We start from the raw sequence: 25,791 nt of genomic DNA, 5'->3' as shown, positions 1-25,791 counted from the left end.
GAAATTGGGTTATGAAGAAAAGAAGAGATAAAACATGCAATAAAAAAAAAAGGGCAGAAGGATGATAAAAGTATTGAATAAAGAAAGGAGGCAACAAGACACAGTGGTAATGAAGAAGAGAATGTAGAACACAGGAAAGGAAAAAAAAAGAGAAAAATAAGCCAGAAATTAAGAAAGAGAAGCAGTAGGATAAATGAAGACAAATTTGTTTTAAAGATGGCACAGTAGAATCCCTTTTGTAACATCATAACAAAATATAGATACAACACAAAGAATCATAATATTTATTCAAATCACCATTGCATTCTGTTTTTCTTATCAATCAAGAATACAAAAAGACATAGCATTTATTACCTGTTGCTGCATTTCTCAGCAAGCAGAATAAAAAGCCTCAGGAAAGCTCTCTGGTAACAAAAGGAACTCATTAATATCTCAGAAGAAACTCAGAATTTATCACCATCATTATCATTAATATCTTCACCAACTTCATCACCCTCATGAACAGCTCACCATAACTCATCACCACCATCAACAACTTTACTGACACCATCTCCACCATAACCAACTCATTAGCATCACAACCCTTCACCATCACTATCTTCACCAACATCACTTCTTTTACAAGCAACTCACCACCACCTCTGTGGAAATGATTCATCTGAGAGAGCATGTTGAGTGGCAAGATGGGAGGCTGAGAGCAATGAGTGTGTATATGAGAGATGTGGCCTGAGAGTCTGTGCAGGTGGTGTAAATTGCAGTGGTGGAATGGGTGAAAAGTACGAGTAACACACTCAGCTGATATGACTGTACTGAAAGGGTGAAGGGTGAAGAGTTTGCAAAGGTGAAGGTGCTGATAGGAGAGGCACATTACTTGGAAGGTGGAAAGACATGCTTGTCTTTCTTCACACATATGTATGGAAGATAGACCAAGGGTAAAAACAATGCTGGAAAGAGATAAAGGCCTACTAATTGTCTCCATCCAAAAAAGAGTAAGGAATTGCAAGGGTAAACCATTTCAGGATGGAAGTGCCTTGAAGGGGAGGGAGCAGGAAAATAGGCAGGAAGCGGAGTGGTGTGGAGAGGAGGAAAGATCTGACAGATAGCGGCAAAGTGATCGTTAATCTCCTGAGCCGAGAGATTAGCAGGAAGGTGTGAGGTGCAAGGAAGAGATGAAGCGTGCTTTTGTAGGCCACACAAAACTTTGATCCTAGCGTACCACTGTCTGTTGTTGGCCAGCTTGAGGTGGTGTATCTTGTCTGGATAATAGCTTGCCTTGGCAGCCTTAATCTCCCTGATCACTCTGTTTCTTAGTTTCATGTATAGGACCGGGCAGGAGTGGAACGTCCAGGTCTGCTGACGCATGAGTCTTTTAATGCGGGGCGTCATCCAGGGGCATCAGACGGGTGCACTGTGACACTCTTGGCTGGGAAGTAGTGGTGGAAGGCTTCTGTGGTGGTGGCGACATAATTGTGCCATTTTGAGTGGACGTCCTCCACATCCACCACCTCGGTCCGCGGGTGCTGTGTCACCCACTGCCCAAACTCCCTCATGGCTGAGTCAGGCATGGGGCGGTGGGTCCTGGTGACAGCTGACCGGGGGGTCGAGGTGGTGGGTGTGGGTGTCCACAGTATGGAGAAGTGGGTGCTCCGTCCCATGGGAGGCAGCGGCTTGGGGGACGAGTACTGCTGGCCCAGGTCTGTCAATATAAAATGTGTGTGTGTGTGTGTGTGTGTGTGTTTCAGGTCCTGGAGTTCACGTTGGTGGAGGCCAGCCCTCACATTCTGGCGAGGGACCTGCTGCTGCTGTACCTACTTCTGCCTGCTGAGGACCTAGAGCAACCCACGCAGTTGCATGTCCACGCTGAGAAGGTATGGGTGGAGGCGGGCAGCTTTCCCCTGGTGCGGTGTGGCAGGGCTGGATGAGTCTGGCCAATGACCCCGCGGCCATGCATAAACTGGAGAAGAGCCGCGCCCACAAGATATCCTCGGCGGGCGTAGGTGAAGTCCTGGTCCGTTATGTGCGCTCGTGCCCGCGGGAGCACCAGCGGTCCCTCTCAGACTGGCTGAAGCGAGGCTCCCTGTGGCGGGGACGCAGCAGCAGAGGCGGCGACTTCCCCAATGCGACATTCACCTGCTTCAGCCCGCGGTGTCGTGACCCGCGCCATCCGCCCCTGGACGTAGCACCCCGTGGCTCCGAGGAGGCTGAGTGGGCCAGCACGGTGGGCCCAGACGATCACATGGTGTATGCCCCGCACGGCAATGACATGGTTTTTCAAGACTGGGATTTCTCGGCGGTGGCTGCTGGTGGGGACGGTAGCGGTGGCTTACTGGACATGTACCGGGCTTACCTCACGCGAGTGTTGGTAGCTGCCGCCCGCAGCCTGAAACAACCTGGCCGTGTGCACTTCACTTCTTTTGCGGGTGGAGGTGCGCGCCCTGGCCATCGACCCCTGGGTGCTACGTGGCGGTTTTGACAGGATAACCACGGGCGTGCACGCAGACCTTCTGGGCATGCCCTTTGTGCTGCAGCACTTCGGTGGTCTGCTGCGTTCAAACAACCTATACGCGCGGCTGTTCACACACCACCGCGTGTGGTCGTTCTGTGTAGACTGGCACAGCGATCAGCAGGCCCGAAAGGCGTGTTCCAGGAGCCTGCGGAGTGGTCGCCTGCCAGACCCACTGTTGCTGCTGGCGGGTTGCTGGGCCATATTTCGTCACTTCCTGCAGGCGGAACTGCTGCATCACTTACGCCTTCTGGAAGGCAGTCCCATGACTCCCGAAAGTGTGCCGCTGTTCGGCACGGTGAGCCGCACCTACTGTCTACAGCTGAGTGATTACAGCCGCCTTCTGAACCACGTGGTGCCATTCAGGTTCACGGCAGATCGGCGAGTCGTCAGCATGGTGGACTTTCGCCTCCACACCCTGGAGTGGTAGCGCGCCTCTCGCGCTACTCACTCTCCGCTGCCCGCAAAGGCCGCAGCTCCACAGAAGCAAACAGCGGTGCAAAAGCACGTCGCGCTCAAAAAGCAAGCCCAAAGCGATGCCACACCCAAGAAGACATCACTGTCTCAAAAGGACGCCACGTCCCGAAAGACATCCGGGTCTCAAAAGACTGCTGTGCCCCTAAAGCACCACCACCACCCTCAGGCAGCCCGCCTCGCGGCAATGACTCATCGGCACACAACCTCAACACCCTCACCACCATGACTCAGAGTGTTCCCGAACCCGTCTCGCGGAACACAAGTGTATCCCCGGAGTCACAGACGTCCTCCACCTCATCCCGCCTTGGCCAGGACAGATGCACTGGACCCTGCACCAATGGGCGACCTCGACCACGAAGCATGGACGAATCTCCCTTCAGCAGTTCACCGCCAAGTCCTGAATTAGACCAAATTCTTATCTGTCCACGGCCCACATTCTCGTCCATCCGTCCCTACAGCGAGATCTTGGAGGCCATCAGCCGCCGCGTGCGGCAAGCACTGCTGAGTCACGCCGGCAAGGGGGAGCGACCACTGGCTAAGAGTGCCCCAGCCTCACCCTAGCTTGCCCGCTGTCTGCGGCCTGTAAGGGAGAGAGCAAGCATCTTTGAACGAGGAGTTGCTACCCGCGCCACCTACCCTGAGGCGCGCTGCACGGTCATCCCGATGGCGGCTAACACGCCCGTTAGGAAGCTCGTCTCTGTTATCTCATGCCTTCGTCAAGGATCGCGACAAGGAGCGGGATGGAACTTTGGGATCACAGAGCCGCACTCCGCGGAGCCACAGCCTCCACGAAGGCAACATCGAGGCGCTTGCCAAAAGCTTCACTAACTCTCTTATGTTTCCCCGCAAGGAGGCCTTGGGAAGTGCTGGAGACACTGACACCTTACCATGACCAGCGCGGCTCCAGTCAGTGGCCGTCAGTAAGTTCTCGTACCTAGAGAGCGAAGCTAAAGACAAGTCATTGGACAGCCAGTAATTCCGGCAGGAGGCCACAGCCTCGCCCATCAGAAGTCTGGTTTCTGGTTTGAACACCATAAGAGTGAGTCCTGCTGCCCACGCGGCCGCCGCCGCAGCAACCACCCCAACATTGCCACTGCGCGAGACCATCACCGTGCGCTGTGAGGACCTGGAGGCTTGTAAACCTGCGGCCAGGAAGCCCTTCGCCGCCCTCCCCGGTGGTGCCCTGCCTGCACTTCATCCTCCTGGCCCCCGACCACCTTCGCACCAGCATATTCCTCCCCCAAATTTCAGTGGCAGCAGGGAAGCAAAGGAGCCAAGGATATCCCAAGCGAGCCCAAGTACGGGGGGCCTCCCCTTCATGGGTCTTGCTTGCCCCGTAGTCCCCACTCACCGCGCCTTGCTGTGTGGCCGCCTCCTAACAAACCCACCACCTCTGACCACTCAGGCACTCTGCCCCACTCCCGCTCCCACTCCCCAGCCTCGCTTCACATCCCAGTTGCGCGCTACACACCAGCTGCTCCGAAAAATCCGGTCCATCCCGACGTCCCTCGCATTCTGGCCTCTCACCGACCCTCACAGCTGCCCCTCATCCTGACCTTCACGCCTCCTAACCCTCCGCCGCAGGACACACTCCACGCAAACTCAGCTGCAACTCCGGGCACTTCCTTTTTCCCTTACGGTGAAGGTGCCACGTCTGGAAAGAGGAGGGACGACGATAAGTATATATACCGATTGGAAAGTATATTCTCGCCTCGAAGTTCCCTCAGGAGAGAGTGGAGTGGAGAGGAGAGGGAGATGGCAGCAGCTAACGCCCTGCGTACTGTGGAGGTCCATCAGTCACAAGAGGGCGGAGAAGGGATGGAAGAACATAAGAACAATATATATATATATATATATATATATATATATATATATATATATATATATATATATATATATATATATATATATATATATATATATATATATATATATATATATATGTATATACATACATATATATATATATATATATATATATATATATATATATATATATATATATATATATATATATATATATATATATATATATATATATATATATATATATATATATATATATATATATATATATATATATATTAATTAGATAAGTGTAGTTAGTATTGTGGTTATATCAAATAACCTAGTCAGGACCAAAAGGTGTGTTGCTTTTTCATATCCATTTGCATCTGAACTGAAAACCTATGAGCAGACTTAGGTAAAAACAAATCAATAAATATACGAATAAAAATAAATAAACAAATAAATAGATAAATAAATAAATAACACAAACAAAAAGAAATAAAACTAAATAGATAAGCCATAGCACCTTTCACACACAATCACTTCGTATCACCACTTAAATTGAGAGCACCTCTCTCCTTCCGCCCTGCTTTCCATCGTGACCCAGCGACGAGACCAGCGAGTGTGTATCTGCCTGGTGGTGGCCTGATATCACACATCTGTCGGAACAAAATAGTACCCTTCATCCACTCTCAAATAATTCAGACACCAAAGAAAACACCGCGAAAAATGCATGACGGCAGGAAAACAACACTCAGCAGCCACGTCATCACTACAGTCATAAAATTCCTTCAGATCACACATTCACCATACCTATCACCACCCTGCCCGCCTCATCACAGCCATGCCCTCACTTGGAGCGTTACAGAAGCGTCGAGAAAATTATGTGAAGGCGAGACAAACTTTGATAAGAGAGTCGCCCCGTGGAGACTGATGAACCCTGACGAGGAGGTATGAAATAAAAAGCCTCAGACACTGGTACTATAAGGATCGTCAGGTCAAATGTTGGTTATGGACTATATTAAAAAACGCCTCTGCGCCACAACCTGATTACTTTCAAAAGGCTCTGGTTAAAGGGACATGGGTAAAATTTTTAAAATACTTTTGCGGTTCTAGTGACAGTTTAACAAAGAAACGCTTTTCAAAACCCAGCTAATCATCTCTGTGGCCTTTGAAAATAGTCGTGAGAAGAGAGCAAAACGTTTCTGAATAAGAGCCTTTTTATGAGGCCTTTGTGTCAACAGCCGCTACAACACTCCGACTCTCCTCATTTCACACAACACCCTATGCTTCCTTTCATTCCCACAGGCGTTTTCTCTAGTCTGTTTGGTATCTCGCCCCCACCGGGTATGTTTGGCTGGCTGGGAGTTGAGGTGCAGTGATAGGTGTTACTGTACGTAAAGCGCATGTACCTCGTGTCATTATTCCTCGGTAATCATAAGGTAATCATAAGTTCAATAGTTTTCTATTTGCATAAAGACATGTAATATCAGTAACCAATGCTACGTTAAGTACCAAAGCCGATGCTCACTTGTTAATAGAGTGTGGTTAACCCGCTGGTCGCCTTCGGGCGTCACTCACGGCAAAGCCGCGGTCAAAGACGGGCAGGAAGGTGACTGAGGTAAATACTTTCATTTTGTAGTAAAAACTGATTGTCATAGTGCGAAGTTAATTGCATGTATTGTTAATGAATACTGTAATATGTTAAAAGTGTTTAATATCAGTGTATAATGCTATTTTATAAGAAATTGAGACCGAAAACTAGTTCGCAGTTCTTACGGTCATGCCTACCTTATCAATAAATGTCAGGGAGAAAGAACTGCCTTTCCTCGACCCTACGATGATGGGTGTGATCAGTAATACAGATTACCTGAGAGCTAATGAAGACCTGCCGGTGCGGCTACGATATGTTTGCTCGGTCTGACAGGGTTCGATTCCATCCTAGGTCAGTAACAGCGACCCCAGCTGTTTAGAATTGTTATGTCTCACTCATTCTCAATCTGACTCTTGGAGAATAGTATTGTTTTGGTGGTCGCTGGATTGCAGTGAGAGTTCATGTTACGTGTGGATGCAGTAAATGATACAGCAGTTCCCCGCCTCGCGGTGGAAAGTAAATTGTCCATCACAGACTCTAGTGGCTGCCGACCAAACCAGCGTACTGAATTCCTGCCAGTATTCTCATCAAACCTTGTCCGGTCATGCTGCTGCTCCTCCTGCTGCTGCTACTGCTGTTGTTGTTGTTACTGTTGCTGCTGCTGCTATTGTTGTTATTGTTCTTGTGATATTACTGTTCATTTTGTGCTGCTGTTGCTGTTATTGTTGCTACTGTTGCTGTTCGTGCTCCTGCTGCTGCTGTTGCTGCTGTTACTGCCGGTTTTGTTGTTGTTGCTGCTATTAATACCAGTTTTGTTGTTGCTGCTGCTGTTGGTGCCATTACTACGGGTTTTGTTGTTGCTGCTGCTGCTGTTGTTACTACTGCTGCTACTACTGCCACTACAACCGCGACTGCTGCTGTTGCTGCTACTGCTGCTACAACAACAACAACAACTACTACTACTACTACTACTACTATTAATAATAATAATAATAATACTGCTGATGCTGTTGCTGCTGCTGTTGCTGCTACTATTGGTCTTGTATTTATTACTCTTGTTATTATTATTGCTACTGGTTCTTAAACGACTAGCCGTTTTGCTTGACAGTCATTTCTGATATCGCTGCTGCTATTCCTACGACAGCAGCAGCAACAACAACTACTACTAGTTACTACTAATACTAATACTACGCAACAATAATAATAATAATAATAATAATAATAATAATAATAATAATAATAATAATAGTAATAATAATAATAATAATAATAATCTATCTAGGTATATACCAGCCGCCTTCAATCTCGCTTCGTATTACTTACCAGGCGAGACTGAAACTGTTAAATTTACATTCTTTAGAGAGACGTAAGTTAAGAGGGGACCTGATAGAAGTCTTAAAGTGCTATACGGGTTATAACAAGGGGATGTAAACAAAATTCTTAGGATCAGCAACCAGGATAGAACAAAAAATAACGGGTTCAAGCTTGAAAAATTTAGGTTTAAGAAAGAGATAGGAAGAAATTGCTTCTCAGATAGAGTGGTAGATGAGTAGAACGGACTTAGTAATCATGTTGTTAGTGCTAAGACATTAGGGAACTTTAAGAGAATATTAGACGGGTTTATGGATGGGGATGATAGGTGGAAATAGGTAGGTATATTTCATACAGGGACTGCCACGTCTAAGCCTGGTCGCTTCTTGCAGCTTGCCTTATTTCTTATGTTCTTATGACACCACATCTTCCACAATTCTTCCCGAGGACACGATGTAAACAAAGTAGCGCGCGGCTGGACACGTCCAGTCTGTCGGTCTTGGCCCGGCTGGCAATTCCAGCCGCCATGTACCAAAAGTCCAGCAGGCGGGCCAACGGGGCTTGCAGCGGCTGGCAATTCCGCAGCGAATTGCCAAGTGTGAGCGGGTTCACACTTGGCAACGGAACCGAAGGGAAGAGAGGAAAAAGGTATGTCTGTGCAGTTGTTTCCTCATGGGACAGACACACCTGGCGAGGGGCGAGGTGAGGTGCGATTCGTCACCTGATGCTGTGACATTCTTGTGTTACAGGTAGTATAGTGGTATAGCAGTAGCAGTGGTAGTAGTAGTTGTGATATATCGGTACATATATTATGTATTACATAGCAGCTTGAAAAATAAATGGCACATTATATGACAAATATGTTTTCCCCTTATGTTATACTTCTGTCAGTCGTCTTGAGTAGCAAACATACCTACACACTTCAGACGGTTCAAGTTTTGGGCTGTTTTTTTTTTTTTCCGCGGTTTTTATTTGAGACCGGGATCGCTGTTTTTGGGCTGGTTTTGGGACGGGATTCCGCGGGAACACGGTCCACGACCTAGCAGCTCTACATCGAACACTTTCTGCTTGATTGCCACTGCTTCCATTCACACTGTGTTGTGCTGCGCTATTAGCTGCTGGCGTTAACATTTTTGACATGTTCACCTTGCTGGTGGCGGGGGACGTTCACCCTTTACCACTACCTGCGGTCATCCGCCTCACGTGCGGCCCTAATAAAGGCTTCCTAGCCTGTAAATGCCTCACAGAAAATCACCAGGTCACATATGATATAAAGTGATCATCGCAGCCCTCAAGAGGAAGAAAGATACTATCTGTAAGTGCGCAGGACTCAGCCAGGTGGGATTCACGTTCCCCACGAGTGCCAGGTGAAGCTGAAGGGTTGACTTGTAGATCCTAGGAGCTAGGATGTAACAGTGATGGGAGAAGTGTTATTATTATATAAGTGCACCTGTCTCACTGCAAAAAAGGTCATTCTTAACGAAGTACTTGGTTCACATATAACACTGGTGTATATCTTTACTGCCGCAAATTGTTTGTTCAAGATATTAATTTTATCAAATTAAGCGTTAGCTAGGGGGGGGCTGTGGGGAATCGTTTCTTTTTTTTGGGGGGGGGATGAAAAATAAGTGAAATAAGGGCATTCAAAAATTTAAAAAAATTAACATAATATTAAGAATTTCCCTAACCTGTCTTAGCCCCTAAACAACACCTCCCCCCGTAGGACATTAACATAACTAACCTAACTTAGCATAACCTAACCTAGTTGGTGGGGCTGCATCCCATCATCCCCCTGACCACCCCCCTGCTCGGACGTTAATCTAACCTAGCATAACCTAACCTAATGAGGGACTTCAAAAATTATACTGTTATGCCTTTCCCTTCTTTATTTCAACCAGATGGCACCACTTCTATCACATCTATCTCTAAAGCTGAGAGAGGGGTGGTGTGTGGGGAGCGAGGTTATTAGTGACACATAGCCTCTAATCTGATAATTGCCCAGTACATAGGTCAGGGAATTCCCGAAAGGACAATGCCAAAATGCTTAATTTAAAATTATCAGACCATAGTCAAACTCTTTCAACTCTGTCAATCAACATCTACCTTTCCTTCTTGCAAGAAGTTTGCCTACATTCAGTCTGTTCCTAAAAAGGGTGACCGTTCTAATCCCTCAAACTACCATCCTATTGCTTTAATTTCCTGTCTATCTAAAGTTTTTTAATCTATCCTCAACTGGAAGATTCTCAAACATCTATCACTTCACAACCTTCTACCCAGTCGCCAGTATGGGTTCCATCAAGGTGATCTGGCTTTCCTTACTGAGTCTTGGTCATCCTCTTTAAGAGATTTTGGTGAAACTTTTGCTGTTGCATTAGACATCAAAAGCTTTTGATAGAGTCTGGCACAAAGCTTTGATTTCCAAACTACCCTTCTATCCTTCTCTTTGTAACTTCATCTCAAGTTTCCTTTCTGACTGTTTTATTGCTGCTATGGTAGATGGTCATTGTTCTCCTAAATCTATTAAGTGGTGTTGCTCAGGGTTCTGTCCTGTCCCCCACTCTCTTCCTATTATTCATCAGTGATCTAAACCAAACTTCTTATCCTATCCACTCCTATGCTGATGATACCACCCTGCACTTTTTCACATTTTTTTGTAGACATCCAACCCTTCAAGAAGTAAACAGAATGCCTGACTTCAATCTCTCTCAAATTTCTGATTGTGGCAGAGCAAACTTAGTATTGTTCAGTGTCTCAAAAACTCAATTCCTCCATCTATCAACTCAACACAGCCTTCCAGACAACTATCCCCTCTTCAGTAACACTCATCTGTCCTCTTGTATACTGAACATCCTTGGACTGCCCTTTACTTATAATCTAAATTGGAAACTTCACATCTCATCTCTAGCTAAAACAGCTTTTATGTAGTTAGACATTCTGAGATGTCTTTGCCAGTTTTTCTCACCCTTCCAGCTGCTGACTGTACAGGGGCCTTATCTGTCCATGGGGTGGGGGGGATTCCACTCATACCACTATTTTAGACATGGTGAAATCAAAAGCTTTTCATCTCATCAACTCCTCTCCTCAAACTGACTGCCTTCAGCCTCTTTCTAATCACTGCAATATTGCATCTCTTGCTATCTTCTAGCACTATTTTCATGCTAACTGCTCTTCTGATCTTGCTAACTGCATGCCTCTCCTCCTGTGGCCTCATTGCACAAGACTTTCCTCTTTCTCTCAACCTTATTGTGTCCTCTTCTCTAATGCAAGAGTTGACCAGTATTCTCAATCCCTTTCTCTGGTAAACTGTGGAACTCCTTGCCTGCTTCTGTATTTCCACCTTCCTATGACTTAAACCCCTTCAAGAGGGAGGTTTCGAGACACATCCTTCAATTTTTGACTGCCACTTCATACCCTATTCGGGGACCAGCATCTCGGTGAGCATTTTTTTTTTTATTGGATTTTTGTTGCCCTTGACTGGTGTCCCTCCTTCATAACAAAAAAAAAAAAAAAAAAAAAAAAATAAGTCAGACAGCTGCACCAGACATATCCCCTTCTCATACATAGGAGCAATATCAAATATTTCTACAATGTCATTCTATATATATAAAGATCCAGTGAGCATATATAATATACTTTTCTACACATTTCCTTCTAAGTAGTGACACAGGTAAAATCAGACTATTCATGAACAAAAGTATTTAAGTTGATTTTATAAAAAAAAAAAGTATACCATTGATCAGGAGTGTATTAATGCATACAACATTAAAAATTAAGACAATATGTCTGTACCACTTAAAAACTCAAAATTACATAGATCAACTTCCTAGTGTATGGAAACAACAATTTTGATTAAATATACAACATTTGATGGCATATAAGACAGATCTTTCATAAAAATCATCCTGCGTCTTATATGCGAATGTGAGGCCTCCTGTAGATTTTATTTTGAAATTTCTTTTCACCAAAGATTTACACCACTATTATAGGCAAGGTGCTGTTTCATATTTTTCAACCAGAACATGATGTAAAGAAATGTTGAAAATTAAAATGTAGCCCTGTTTAGCTTTTTATCACTTCCTAGGTTGTTGACATCTCAGCAGCTGGGCTGCATTCTTTGCCTTGCCTCCATGACTAGGCCACTACCTCTGTTTTATTACTGCAGTATGTTGTGATTGCTTGTTTTTTGTTTAGCTGTACCACTAGCTTGCTTTAAACATTATATGTTTAAATACATAACATTTTTTTTTCATGAATATGCCCTGTTGAAATGGGGATGTGTCTTATATGCATGTGCATCTTATATGCCATCAAATACGATAAGCAACTCGAGTGTCCTGGTGAGAATAATGCTGTGTATCTAACCAAAACAAACATCAGACTGGCCTGCCTCAGTTGAAGTTAACAAACACATAGTGGACAACCAGTTAATGTGGACAACCAGTTAATTCCTGCTGTAGCAGTGTTTATGCCACTACTACATGAACCTGTGGCTTTCTGTATTCCTCTCCTATTACGCCAGAGCAGTCCTGAGAGATGTTTGTTTTGGTGTTCGATTACTTTGCCATGTTCTTGCTTCCTGAAAGAGGCATGAAAACTCCCACAAAAATAATTATATCCATATATCACAATGTTATTGAGTATGTTATATCATACTATATAGTATAGTCTTATTTTTTATCTCTTTCATTTTTCAAATCAATAGATTTTAGACTTGTAATATGCCATATTTAAAATATTGATAACAGTATTACTAAGTAATCACAAAAAAAATTTGACCAATTTCTCTCAAAATTTTCCATACAAGATATTCAAAAGTCGATGGAGAATTTTGAAAGTATCATAATGATCAATGCTCTATGCATCTGCATGCACATAGTACTTACACTAACAATATTTAAGGTCATGTCACTAGGGGACTTTGCCCCCACTGGATGCCCCCCAACCTTAAGGACACTCACCTAACCTAACTTTACATGACCTAACCTGTACTCCCCTTAATGACACTAATCTAACCTAACCTACCTAGGGAGTCTTTGCTCCCACTGGACCCCTGTTAACCATATTGTCTGCAGCTTTCCTGGGTTTTCGCTCTTCCTGACCAGGGAGTCATGTATTGAGTACAAGTAAACATCATCTGATGAACAATATTCTATGGATCGCCTCACAGCAAAAGGCCCTAACATACTATACATTGCCCTTACATATAGTGTAGTACATATTATTACATGCAGTGTTGACCATGATTTTTTCCTAACATCATTGCTTATATCTGCTTTCTCCACATCACTATCAGCATTTCACTTCAAATGGATATATTTTGCACATGTACACATGCACGCACATGCACACACACTACGCAACAACCACGACAGCCACCCTTGAATGATATTGGCCCGATTTTTTAAACATTGGTGTTAGTAAATCCCAACACGAAACCCCACGTCATACCTCCTCTTACTAACTTTGTAAATGTGTTTTTTAAACTCAGGGAAGGAGACACAACGTGGTGTTAGGAGAACTGAACACCAACACCACTCTTTGCACAGGTTGGCAGCTCTGAAATGTTTCATGTGCCTTCCAAAACAATCAGCTGATCAGTGCTTTACAGTTTTCCTGCCTAAACAGTACACTGAACAGTGCATTCACACACAACACACACACACACACACACACACACACACACACACACACACACACACACACACACACACACACACACACACACACACACACACACACACACACACACACACACACACACACACACACACACACACACACACACACACACACACACACATATAGTGGAACCTTAATTTTCGAACTTAAATTCTGAATTAAGATTGAAAAACAAGGTTCAACTGTATATATATTAGTTAAGTGATATATACCTATATAACATTGCAGATTAACAGCCTCTGTCAGGAAATAAATCTGCAACCTTTACATAAACTGTATAATATATCCATATAGCATTCCAGGCTAATAGCCTGTGTCAGCAAAGAAAAACATAATAGATGTACATTTACATAAACTATGTATACATTATATGCATAAAGCATTGCAAACTAATAGTCTCTGTTAGCAAATAAAAGTGTAATAAATATACATTTACACTGGCTACATTATATATCCATATGACAAAGCAGGCTAACAAGCTTTGTCTGCAAATAATTCTAGGGCATTCACTGTCCATATGCAAGATTTAGTGTACACTGTATAAAAATTTATTCTCTGTTCTATTATGTAAGTTCTTCCCTTAGCAAAATCATGCAATTTATATAATGCTGGCTTTTTTGCACCATCATCCTTGGTAATTCCTAATATTATAGGGAGGTCTGCACTGAGAAGCAAATTACTTTTAGTGGGTACTTCATGATAATTCAGTAATTTCCTCATTATCTTAAGTCTGGTACACCTTGTATAACCTCTTCCCTTCCAGTGACTGCCTTTATCTCTGGTGGCATGCCTTTTCTTATGCAATCTACAATATATATGCCAGCAATACCTTGTGTTTGAAGGCACTTAAACAACTCTAGGCTGGTACACAGTTCTCACTTCATCTGCCACTCATAGAAATGCCTATGTAACACAATTTACTGATTTATTTCAAGTAGATATCATTAAATACCCTTATAAATACCTGAAGTGTATTGCCTGAAGTTTACTCTTCATGAGCAATGATGATGCTATACTGAGCATACTGAGATGACAGTAAACCATGTTTGTGTGAGCAAAATGCTCACAATGTGCTGTGCTCAGGCAAAATATGCCCATGTAATAGCTGCTTTAAGGACACTAACCTGACATAACCTTATGGTCATTTTAATTTAACACTTAATAGAAGTGCTAGTAGAATACAATGAGGATGATGATACAAATGATGTGTTCCTTGAGATATCAGTAGAGTTCAGCAGAGTTATGTAGTATTGCAGCCGCTTCAAAGAAAGTGTGAAATGTTTTATCAAAATCTTTGTTGGCCATGATAAACATCAACCTTGTCAAATAACCAATAAAGTGTTTCTGCTTCCTTCTGTGAAGTGGCACTTGACTCTTCACTTCCCTTCACAATTGTTCCACAGCATTGGTATAGGCTTTCATATTGGGATTGACAAAATTTAACCACTTCTCTCCAGATGCTCAAGAAATGCACGTTGCTCATATACAGTGTAGGGCCATGAGCTGCAACTTATTTAATGTCTAATACTATAATATCTCTCTCTCTCTCTCTCTCTCTCTCTCTCTCTCTCTCTCTCTCTCTCTCTCTCTCTCTCTCTCTCTCTCTCTCTCTCTCTCTCTCTCTCTCTCTCTCTCTCTCTCTCTCTCTCTCTCTCTCTCTCTCTCTCTCTCTCTCTCTCTCTCTCTCTCTCTCTCTCTCTCTCTCTCTCTCTCTCTCTCTCTCTCTCTCTCTCTCTCTCTCTCTCTGAGTCAATCCTTTAGTTGTCATAGAAATATGAGGCAGTTGTTTTTCTATGTGTAAGTATGACACACACACACACACACACACACACACACACACACACACACACACACACACACACACACACACACACACACACACACACACACACACACACACACACACACACACACACACACACACACACACACACACACACACACACACACACACACACATTTACAATTTGTGGTAGTTGGAGGATAGTAAATTACAGAAGAGGTGGTGATGGGTGGAGGAGGAATAAATGGGGAGGGAAGGGAAGGCGAAGTTATCAGAAAAGAGATTAGTGGGTAGTGTGTTTAAACATGTGAGCCACATATTCTCTCTCTCTCTCTCTCTCTCTCTCTCTCTCTCTCTCTCTCTCTCTCTCTCTCTCTCTCTCTCTCTCTCTCTCTCTCTCTCTCTCTCTCTCTCTCTCTCTCTCTCTCTCTCTCTCTCTCTCTCTCTCTCTCTCTCTCTCTCTCTCTCTCTATATATATATATATATATATATATATATATATATATATATATATATATATATATATATCACACGCAAAAAAAAGAAGTAATAGACATGTGTCCATTACCTTCATTCATCAGTAGTTGTCGTAAGATGACCTTCTCAGCTGCATCACACACACACACACACACACACACAGAGAGAGAGAGAGAGAGAGAGAGAGAGAGAGAGAGAGAGAGAGAGAGGAGGCAGAGATGGGAGGGTAAGAGGGCAAGGAATGAACCAAGGAGGGGGAAAACTGTATGCCCCCTAACAGCCTCCCCTCCCTGGTTGAGGGGGTATAGGATGAAGAGAAGAATAGGGGGATATGGAAGATAAGGGAACAACCATTGGGGGGAACTATGATGTAAGGCTCTGCCAATGAGACTTCCTCGTTTTGGATAGAAGATGGGGCATTGGGTAGCTCATTTACGTGACTGGTGGGAACAGGAAGGGTGGGAGAAGCAATAGATACTCAAAGACATATACGAAATCTGTCAAGACAGGTCAAGACAGGATACAGGATTGCTCAACAACAACTGAAATAGAATCCAACCATGACACCTTTGTAGGTGTGATTGTATATTCTATTGGTGCTTCATGATGCCTATGTAGGCATCATTGTACTGAAGGGGTTAAAGAATGATTGACAGTCAGATGTTGGGAGCCACTTTCTGTCCAGCAGTTATTCATTTTCCAACAATCCATGATGATGGTTGTTCCGGGCTCAATTTTGTCTTTTATCAGTGAAGAGTGTTGCTGTCTTGCTTCTCTACTGGAACCATGAAGTAGGTGTGGGTCTCTCAGCACACCCCATCAAACACCCACTGACTTTCTATGAGTCTCCCAACACTGCATTTCTTTTTCTCAAACTTGCTTTCATCAATCTCCATAATTTTCCCTTCACCACCAATCTTCCCTTCTCTGAGAAGGCACCAGTCAATCAGCACTTCCCTGCAAAAAACTAGCCCAATCACACACATTGTTGCTACTGAGTCCAAGTTCATCTTTTATAAATGCATATGAGAAGCAGTTACACACATCTTTATTAACAAATATCGTTATTGCTTCAATGTCCAAATGGACATTTTCAAAAAATGTGTTGTGGAATACACTTTTGTTAAATGAGCACTTCACTTTTTTTCTTGTGACAGGGATTAATTTTTTGGCACCATACAGTTTCTTGCTGAAATCCAATGTCGCTGACTTGCCACAAGTTTCACAATCCTTTGATGACAAAATTAATTTGTGATGGACACACAAATCAAATAAATCTTGCAGTTTGTCTGTATACCTATGGTGAAACTCCAACAGACCATAATCACAGTCACTACAATGATTACTTACCATGGTCGTTCCAGGATAGCAAATGCAAGCTACTAACATGGCTGCTCATTAGATACTACCCAGCTTTGTGATGTAGGTGCTAGTTATATGTATGAAGTCTTGTGACATAGCTGCTAGTTACAGGTATGAAGCATTGTGATGTAGGCATTTGGTATACCCAGTTTCGTGACATGTGCTTCGAGGATTAACCTATTCATGAATTGATCAAGTGGAAATAATAATTAAAGAGAAAATATAGGGGCCCAGTACTTACTGTGGCAGTTACATGCTATTCCTCAGTGGGCTGACATCTGAAATCATCATATATTAACTTTTTTACCGCTATGGTTGCCTTTTGTTAACCTTCCTATCACTGTAAAGAAAGGATCACATGAAGATGCAGGAAAGAAAAGAGAAAAAAACATAAGATTAATTGTATCTTTTTACACTACAGCAATATTCATGAGCCCCCAGCACAAAAATAGTGTTTAAAAAGTTGTAAGTTTCAAAGGAGAAATTTCTTCTCACAACAAAAGGGTAAAGAAGTAAGATATATTAACACCCACCAAGAGCAGAAATGGATCAAACTTCAAGGTTGTGGAGATGAAAGCAACCATTTCCAAAGGCATAACAACAAATGTAGATCGCAGTCTTCCAAAGTTTCCATGATGACGGCTGGAATCAGAATGGCATGGCTTCGTGACACACTCCCTGATGGGGCAGTGTGGAATAATATGCTCATAGTGCCTTTTATGTATATCTTACAAATAAAATGTTCCTCATAATAAAATGCTTATTGTTCAGTAGTTTTGATACAATGAACAAGTTGAGGTTATGTATGGACAAAAAAAAAAAAAACCTTTTTATATATTATACCTGTATATGAAGTACTTCCTGAGGTGCATAGGAAGTGTTCTAGGGCACAGTGTTTGAAAGGAGCCATACTGTACACACAGTTTGTGGACTTAGGCTCTGGGAGGCACCTCTGATTTCAACATGGATTTGTGAGTTAACTATAGGAGGATGCTGTTTGAAACTTTTACAGATGTGTACTGCAGTAAGCATTCTACATTAGCATGTCAGTGTTCAATGGCAAAGAAGGAATCATTGTAAACATTAACCCCTATTTTTTAAAAGGATGGTGATAAGGGCATAGCAATTTTCCCTTGCAGTGCATGTCTTGGTTGTAATTTTTGGCTAATTATAATACAAAAATATAATTGCTTGCCTGTCATTGATTGTTTACCTTTTCTGCAGACAATGGGCATCAGAGGTCTCTCTACTTACATCCATGAACACTTGCATGAGGTTCTGGTACGTCACAAGCTGCACCAGCGCAAGGTGGTCATTGATGGCAACAATCTGGCTCATGTCCTTTATTTTGAGTGCACTGGTATCAATGCAGCTTTTGGAGGAGACTATGACAAGTATGCAAGCTTTGTTGAAGAATTTTTCAAAGGGTGAGTTAGAAGGATCTTCCTCAATTTGAATTATCTAAATTTTCTTTTCAGAATGTATTTGATATTTGTACACTTGTTTGGCATGTATATAATTTGATAGTATACCAAGTTGTGCACAGTTGTTCATCCTTTTTTTTTTCTCTCAAAAATAAATAATTTGATTTAAAAAAGCAAAGGAAGGCCTTCAACTAAAAATAGGTTTTTGATAGGAGAAAGTCTACCTGATGGCTGCTTCTTAGATGAAGGTTCTAGAAAGAAAAGAACCATTGTAGTTCAGAGATGTTTTGGTAATGCTGTCTTGATGTTGTCTTAACTTTGCTTAACTAGTATTGCTTACCTGCTATTGGATAGTGGGGAAATAAGAAAAGATTCTTGTTGTGTCCCCACGTCTAGTACTTGTGTGCCAGTCTTCTACTGCTCATAACCCTTTATATTTGTCATACTTAGACTTAAATATAGCTATTGAAGGAGCAGAAACTATTTCATCTGGTAGTAGGTTCCTTTCCTGTATCATGTGCCTTGTAAACCAGTTTCCCTTGAGAGTAGTTCTCCAATGGTAAGGCATAGCCAGCTTGTATGTGGCTCTCCAGTGATAAGGCATAGCCACTTGCATGTGGTTCTCCAATGGTAAGGCATAGCCATCTTGTACATGGTTCTCCAATGGTAAGGCATAGCCAGCTTGTATGTGGTTCTCCAATGTTAAGGCATAGCCAGCTTGTGGCTTGAGATGCATCCCCACAATCCCTCACTCTTCTATCTCTTAATTTCTCTCTGCCTGCTAAAGTTTATCAAAGAGGTCAGTTGCAATTTAATTCTCTTATTGTAAATTTTGTTCTTTTTTTTCTCTTGCTTGTAATGGTGGTTTTGACATGCTAGGATAACAGAAAGGGGGAAATAAATAATGGACTAGGCTTTTCAACAAAATTGACTATACAAATCCCAGTGTGCCACAATTCGTCTGCCTTCTGCTTTCTTGTCTCTCTCTGTTCTTCATTCTTTCTCTTTATTCTTATTATTGCTAGCCAACAGGGCGCTCTGCATAACACCTAGTCAATGGGTGTGATATTAGCCCTCTTCCAGTCCTCAGGCCCCTCACCTGTGGCTATCATATTGGTTTTGGATCTTACATAGGCCCAAAAATGTTTGGGGTATGTCTTTGAGTCATTTGCAACATTCTTCTCAAAGTTGTATTTTGCCATTCACACATCTTTTGTTGTCTTGTTCCTTGCCAGGTTGTATGTTTCTTTGGAGTGGTTTTTCTCACCAAGTTGCTTCTTTTTTGTTGATGGCCTGTTGGTCATCCATTTTGACCTCTTGGATTTCTGTTTAGGGTTATATGTGGGTACACTCTCTTATATAATTGTATTATGTTTCTCCATAAACATGTCCCACTTCTCCAATGTTGTCCTTTCATTTACTATTGCCTCCGGATTCATTTTACTGAAAAGCTGCTTCATGTTCACTTCATCTGTCTTGTGGTAGTTTAACTTCTGTGTCTGGTATTACTGGTATTGCTGCTGTGTCCACATGAAAGGTGAATCTTAGCACTGCATGCTTGCTGAATCCCAAAAGCGCAACTTGTTATAGGTTTTCAACTTTACACTCTTTTGTCAAAATTAGGTACAACTCGAATAGATTGTTGGTGTCTCGTGTGTCCAGTCATCAACGTGTTGTATCCAAATAGCATCCCTCACTGCATTCAGGAAATTTTTAGCCTGTCCAATGCCTTGAGTACCATCTTGTACCTGATTTTCTTTCCTTGATATATTTCTGTATTTAGAGTCCCCACAAACTAAAATTTGTTTATCTCTGTTGTATTCTTCATTTACTCTTATGAGGTCACATGTTTTGCTGTTCAATTCCATTGATGTTGGTTTTCTATTAATTATGCCAAGGACTTTAAACCTAAGACAGATTAAAGTGCAGAAAGGGAAAGTATTGCAGTATGTTTTTTAGGGAGAAAGTATGGTTGGTGAAATTGTATGCAGAAAGTTGGATGAAAGCTGCAAGGGAAAAAAGTAAAGAAGATTGTTTAATTCTAATGTCCAATTATGTGGAGACTATGAGTAAGTGTGTTTTTGTATTTTTGAAGAGATATACAAAATAAATAATGATTGCATTACAGCATGCAAGGACAGTAATAAATGGAAACTTCTCTGTTGTTGGTATTCTTTTATGGGAGTTTGTTTGCAGGTTTGGATGGAAAGCAGTTAGGTAAAGTTGTACATAAGAAATCACTTCTTGAATGCATACCTTTATTTTAGAGTCTGTTATAGTGGGAGATTTACATGCAGTAATGCTGGACTTCTTGGAGCTTTTGTATTAACAAAGATGGAAAGTTGTATCTTGGCTTCATATTTTGTCATAAAAGTCATGAAATACACATACATTGTCTTGTCCTCATTCACACCAAGATCCACATGTTGCAGGACAGTATATCCAGACTGTCATAAAAGTGGGTTAGGCTGGGTTCACACTGGTCCTTTTTTATGGATTCCATCTCTGTTCACCATCCAATAATGACGTCACAAAACTGGAGTCTTTACTGAATGGAAGAGTTGACTGCTGTCTACTCACATCCATTATTTGCCAACATGGCTGTGTAGACAAGAGACCTTCTCGACAAGGATTTTGTACTTCTTGGTAGCTTGCTGCTCACAGCTGATGAAGAGAAACCAGTGAGGAGGAAGAGAAGAGTGTCATTAATTGCACAGTAAAGAAATATAAGTACAGTGGAACCTCAGTTCTCGAACTTAATTCTTTCATTAATGCTGTTCAAAATCCAAAATGTTTTGAAAAATCAAAACTATTTTGCCTATAGGAATCATTGTAAAATAAAATTAATTAATATGCTCTTGGACACCCTGACACCCTGTCTTAGCAGCTTATGACAGACACTCCCACTGCCAAGATGGTCGCTCCACATCTCCAGCTCAGAAATTATTTATCCAGATAGGACATATTGAATTGACATAGGGACATGGAACTCATCAGAAGATACTATTTAGACCATGCAGGTATTCTTTTTGTCATCAGTCTAGAGTGACACAGAGGAACAACCCACTTACTACCAAAATGAAGGTAATTATAACACTAAGATGTCTTGCTGCTGGGAAAATGCAGTTGTGGGTTAATGAGGGCCACAGGTGGCTCAGGATTACTCTGAGTCACAAAAACTGTTTGCTTATACTGAGGCTCTTCAAAGGGATCACATTTGCCTTATTTCAAATATTGAGTTACTATCTTACCCATTGTGTCTCTCCTTTAAATACATAAAAATGATGGAAATACTCATAGAAACTATAAATGGGTAATATTGAAATAAAGCTAGCGTGTTTCTTTGAGGATAATACTTACTGTATGTGCAGTATCTTGGTTGCTGAATGTAATGCAGTATGCAATATCTTATGCAAACTTAAAGATGCTTAAATGAAATTACCATATATTTCAGCATATGAGACAGCACTTGAATCATCCTTAAAAAGACAAAAAAGTGGGTTGTCCTATATGTCAGATTAAAAACAATGACCTTAAAATTTTATGCAAAATACCATTGTAATGTGGATTTTAATTGTTTTAACTTTGTGACTTTTGAGGAAGTTGAACATAGTAAAATAGGAACATGTTTTGAGAAAATGTGCTGAAATGTATTCCCAGAGAGAGAGAGAGAGAGAGAGAGAGAGAGAGAGAGAGAGAGAGAGAGAGAGAGAGAGAGAGACTGGCTTACCCTGACTTGCCAAATATCATTTCAAGACATATGGGAGCAAAATATAGGCCACCAAGTTTAAAAATAGCCTTCACATCATATGATGTAAGTTGCAGTTAAATGCTGTTCATCATATGATGTAAGTTGCAATTTATGGCTTAAACTTGGTTCATCTCTTCTATTTGAAGGCAGAAACGGAGCCCAGTTCCCATTATAGTCTCTTGAATGGACATGGTGGTGATGTTATTGTTGGATAGTGAATGGAGATGGAATCCATAAAAACTTAGCCTTAGAAAGATTTAGATTTATTAAGGAAATGTTCTGTGACAGTTGCCTCCCATCTCATGTTGGGGACAGTACAAAGGTACTTACCACCTATATGTAGCAAGATGTCTAGTGTAATGATGTAACATAGACATTTATTATATATCCCAGATAGATTATTACATTTTTGTATGTCTGTCAGCTTTTGAGTATAGATTATCATTTTTCAGTGGAGACACAGTCATAACAATCTTTAGCTAAGGACCAAACTATGGATACCATGTTTATACAAGGTTTATATAGAGAAATTTCCTAAGCTCTGAAAAGAATCTGTTTACAGACTGCAAGTATGTGAGGTTTACCCTATAGTCATAATGGATGGAGGACAGCCGCTGGACAACAAGAAGATGGACACTGTACGAGAGAGAGTTACAAACCAAATCCAGACGTGTCTCAACATCTCACCAAGTAGCCAATACCGCCTGAAAGTCTTCCCTTGCATGGGCCGGGATGTATTTGTTTCAACACTGAAGAAAATGGGCATTGTTGTGTTGCAAACAGACTTTGAGGCAGACTTAGAAATTGCCATGTTAGCCAAAGAACTGGGGTTGACTGTCCTCAGTAATGATTCAGACTTCTACATGTTCAACGTGCCTTTTGTCCCTCTGAGCTCCATCACCTATAATAAAGTCAGCACTGGAAAAAGAAAGAGGTCCAATGAGATGTTTAGCTATATAAACTGCAACCACTTCAGTCAAGAGAAGTTCTGCCAGGTTTGTGAATTCTTAAGCTAACTGTAGTCTTACTTCACTATATCTTACTGCATAATATTTTTGTTTAGTTATAGTTGCATGAAATTTGTAATATGATTCATCTTTATATGACCTGAAAATATTTCTTATTTAATGATAAATGATTAATTAATGATCTCCATGTATCCTATATCCATTTATGAATTTGATGCCTCATTCCCTTCAGGAATTTCCCCCAAAGGTGTGCTTAAACCAATGAGGTTCTCATTGATACCTTCATATGCACACACACCTTCATAAGTGCTATCATAATGGTTTGTTTTTAAAGATTTGTTACTCCTCTCCATTTAGACTTTAGCCATTTTATTGTACCTGAGATAATACATGAGAGATAAAGATTGCTTATATTGAGAATAATTGATGCAACTATCATACTTCACAAATACAAGCTTTTTTTTAACTACCGTATTTGATGGCTTATAAGATACGCCTTTTTTCCCCCCAAAACAAAGTCTCAGAAAATGAGCCTGCATCTTATAAAGCCAAGATCATAATATAAAGCCATAGCAGCCTTATTTAGCTTTGCAGCCCCTCATTGCACTCTTGTTTTTTCAGGTGACTGGCATTGATCCTGCACACTTACCTATCCTTGCCACACTCCTGGGAAATGACTATTTAGCATTTGATCACTTCAAAGACTTCTATAGCATTTTGGAGGGTGAAAACAAGAGGTCAAGAATGACATCTCGCCATAACATCATAAAGAATGTCCTCGCTTGGTTATCACATAAAAAAGACAAGACGACTGAAGAAATCCTCTCTATCGTAAGTTAATATTGCATGCATTTGATGGGATATATCCTGTTGTGTAAGTTATCTTTTATGTGTTGCTTTTACCTCTGCATGTGGCTGTGGAATAAATACCTCCAGGATAATCTTATCTTATAGTATGAGTATACACTGCTCCCTTCATATTAACAGACCCCCATGAATGGCTAATTTTAATTATTTTTTAGTGCATCTTCAGGAATAAAATCTTCTAGACACTTAAAATTTTAATTCCTAGATGCTTCAAACTCTCATCAGGACATACTGTAAAAGCCACAAATTATCATTTAGTTCTTGTGATGTTTTTATTCAATTAGTCGTGCAGAAGCCACTAACTTTCATTGGAACTTGTTATAAGTGGTTGAAATGAGACTAAAAGTTCTGAGAGTATGAATGTGAGGGCAGTTCTTCTCATAAATTGTGCCTAATAAAGAATTTGAATGTAAGAGCAAATTTGCTCATAAGCTATGTCTAACAAAGTATTGCTGAGACTTGAAAGTGACATGATGTGCTGTAAATAGTAATTAGCCAGTCATCAGTCATGATAATTGTATTGTAATTCATATGAACTATTTACTATTAATCATTCAAATCCAAAATCACTTTTCACCCAACTATAGCAGATAGTCTCTGACATCTTGATAAACATAAGTGTTAATAAGATTGGCTGTGTAATTACAAATTTATTTCTATAAAGATCAAATACAAATTAACTCAGAGTTGAAGTGGAAAACTATCCTAAATGTAATTTGGCAAGGATTCCTATCTGAACTGCTTAGCCACCATATTTATTGCTTTTTCTACATCATCTTGTTTCTCTCTCTCTCTCTCTCTCTCTCTCTCTCTCTCTCTCTCTCTCTCTCTCTCTCTCTCTCTCTCTCTCTCTCTCTCTCTCTCTCTCTCTCTCTCTCTCTCTCTCTCTCTCTCTCTCTCTCTCTCTCTCTCTCTCTCTCTCTCTCTCTCTTAAACACACTTACGCACATCTTGAAAATAAAAACAAAGAAAAAGGAGATGAGAGATGAGGGAGGCAGTCAAGTCAGTACTCGTACATTAGTGTATGTGTATTTCCTATTTGTACTTTTACAGGATTGGGTCTAGCTTATGTTGTCATATTTTTAGAATGAGAGAGAGAGAGAGAGAGAGAGAGAGAGAGAGAGAGAGAGAGAGAGAGAGAGAGAGAGAGAGAGAGAGAGAGAGAGAGAGAGAGATTGTGGATGTATTTACCTAGTTGTGCTTAATGGGAAAAAAAGCTAGTGCTGTCCCATCTCCATTTCTTTTAATATTCAACTTAGCCTTGAATCCATGTATACATTTTGCATTTACTGTCCTTATCCAAACTGTTCCATACATCAATACTTCTATATGGGAAACTATACTTTTTGACTTCTCTTCTATCTCTCTTCTTCAACCTCTCTGCATGTCCTCTAGTAAGTTGTGTATCCCAAACCATCAAGTCACTCTGATACATCCCAGTCCTGAGATAATGTGCATAGTATTTCACTAATTTTGCCATATTTCTTGTTTTCTGTTAGTTGATGGTGGCTATAAATGTTCCTAATATTTTATTAGTTGATTTCATAACACACAAATGATGTAAAAAAAAATTTTCCAGGTGACTAACTTTTATGTGTAAAATTCTGCTGACTGATGAATCTGGCAGAGTTTCCAGACTAGAGTGAATGCCCCAATTGAGTTGAAACAGTATTTTGACAGTTAAGCTTATTCAACAAGTCCTTGGTGCAGAAAATTGTTGTGCTACCACTGTCTAGGAAAGCTAGAGTTGGAACCACCTGGCCAGTACTGTCTCAGATCACTCATTTCTGTCATTTACTTTCTTTG

At 41.4% G+C, this 25,791-nt stretch overlaps 1 protein-coding gene across 7 annotated transcripts in view; it reads left to right on the top strand.

The window, feature by feature from the left end:
* The first annotated feature begins 8,156 nt into the window (after positions 1-8,156).
* The window catches only part of LOC135107751 (protein asteroid-like), a 23,076-nt gene continuing 5,441 nt past the window's right edge, over positions 8,157-25,791 (top strand). The window contains exons 1-4 of one of the 7 annotated variants that reach the window (XM_064018085.1): positions 8,157-8,321; positions 18,200-18,402; positions 22,713-23,145; positions 23,740-23,949. In XM_064018085.1, coding sequence (XP_063874155.1) covers positions 18,203-18,402; positions 22,713-23,145; positions 23,740-23,949 — 843 coding nt within the window. In that variant the 5' untranslated portion in view covers positions 8,157-8,321; positions 18,200-18,202. The other 6 variants (XM_064018083.1, XM_064018088.1, XM_064018084.1 and 3 more) reach the window with 6 other exon arrangements.

Source organism: Scylla paramamosain, chromosome 15, assembly GCF_035594125.1.
Source record: "Scylla paramamosain isolate STU-SP2022 chromosome 15, ASM3559412v1, whole genome shotgun sequence".
Lineage (NCBI taxonomy): Eukaryota > Metazoa > Arthropoda > Malacostraca > Decapoda > Portunidae > Scylla > Scylla paramamosain.
Note: the sequence above shows the minus strand (reverse complement) of the source record. Positions and strands in the feature narration are given on the sequence as shown.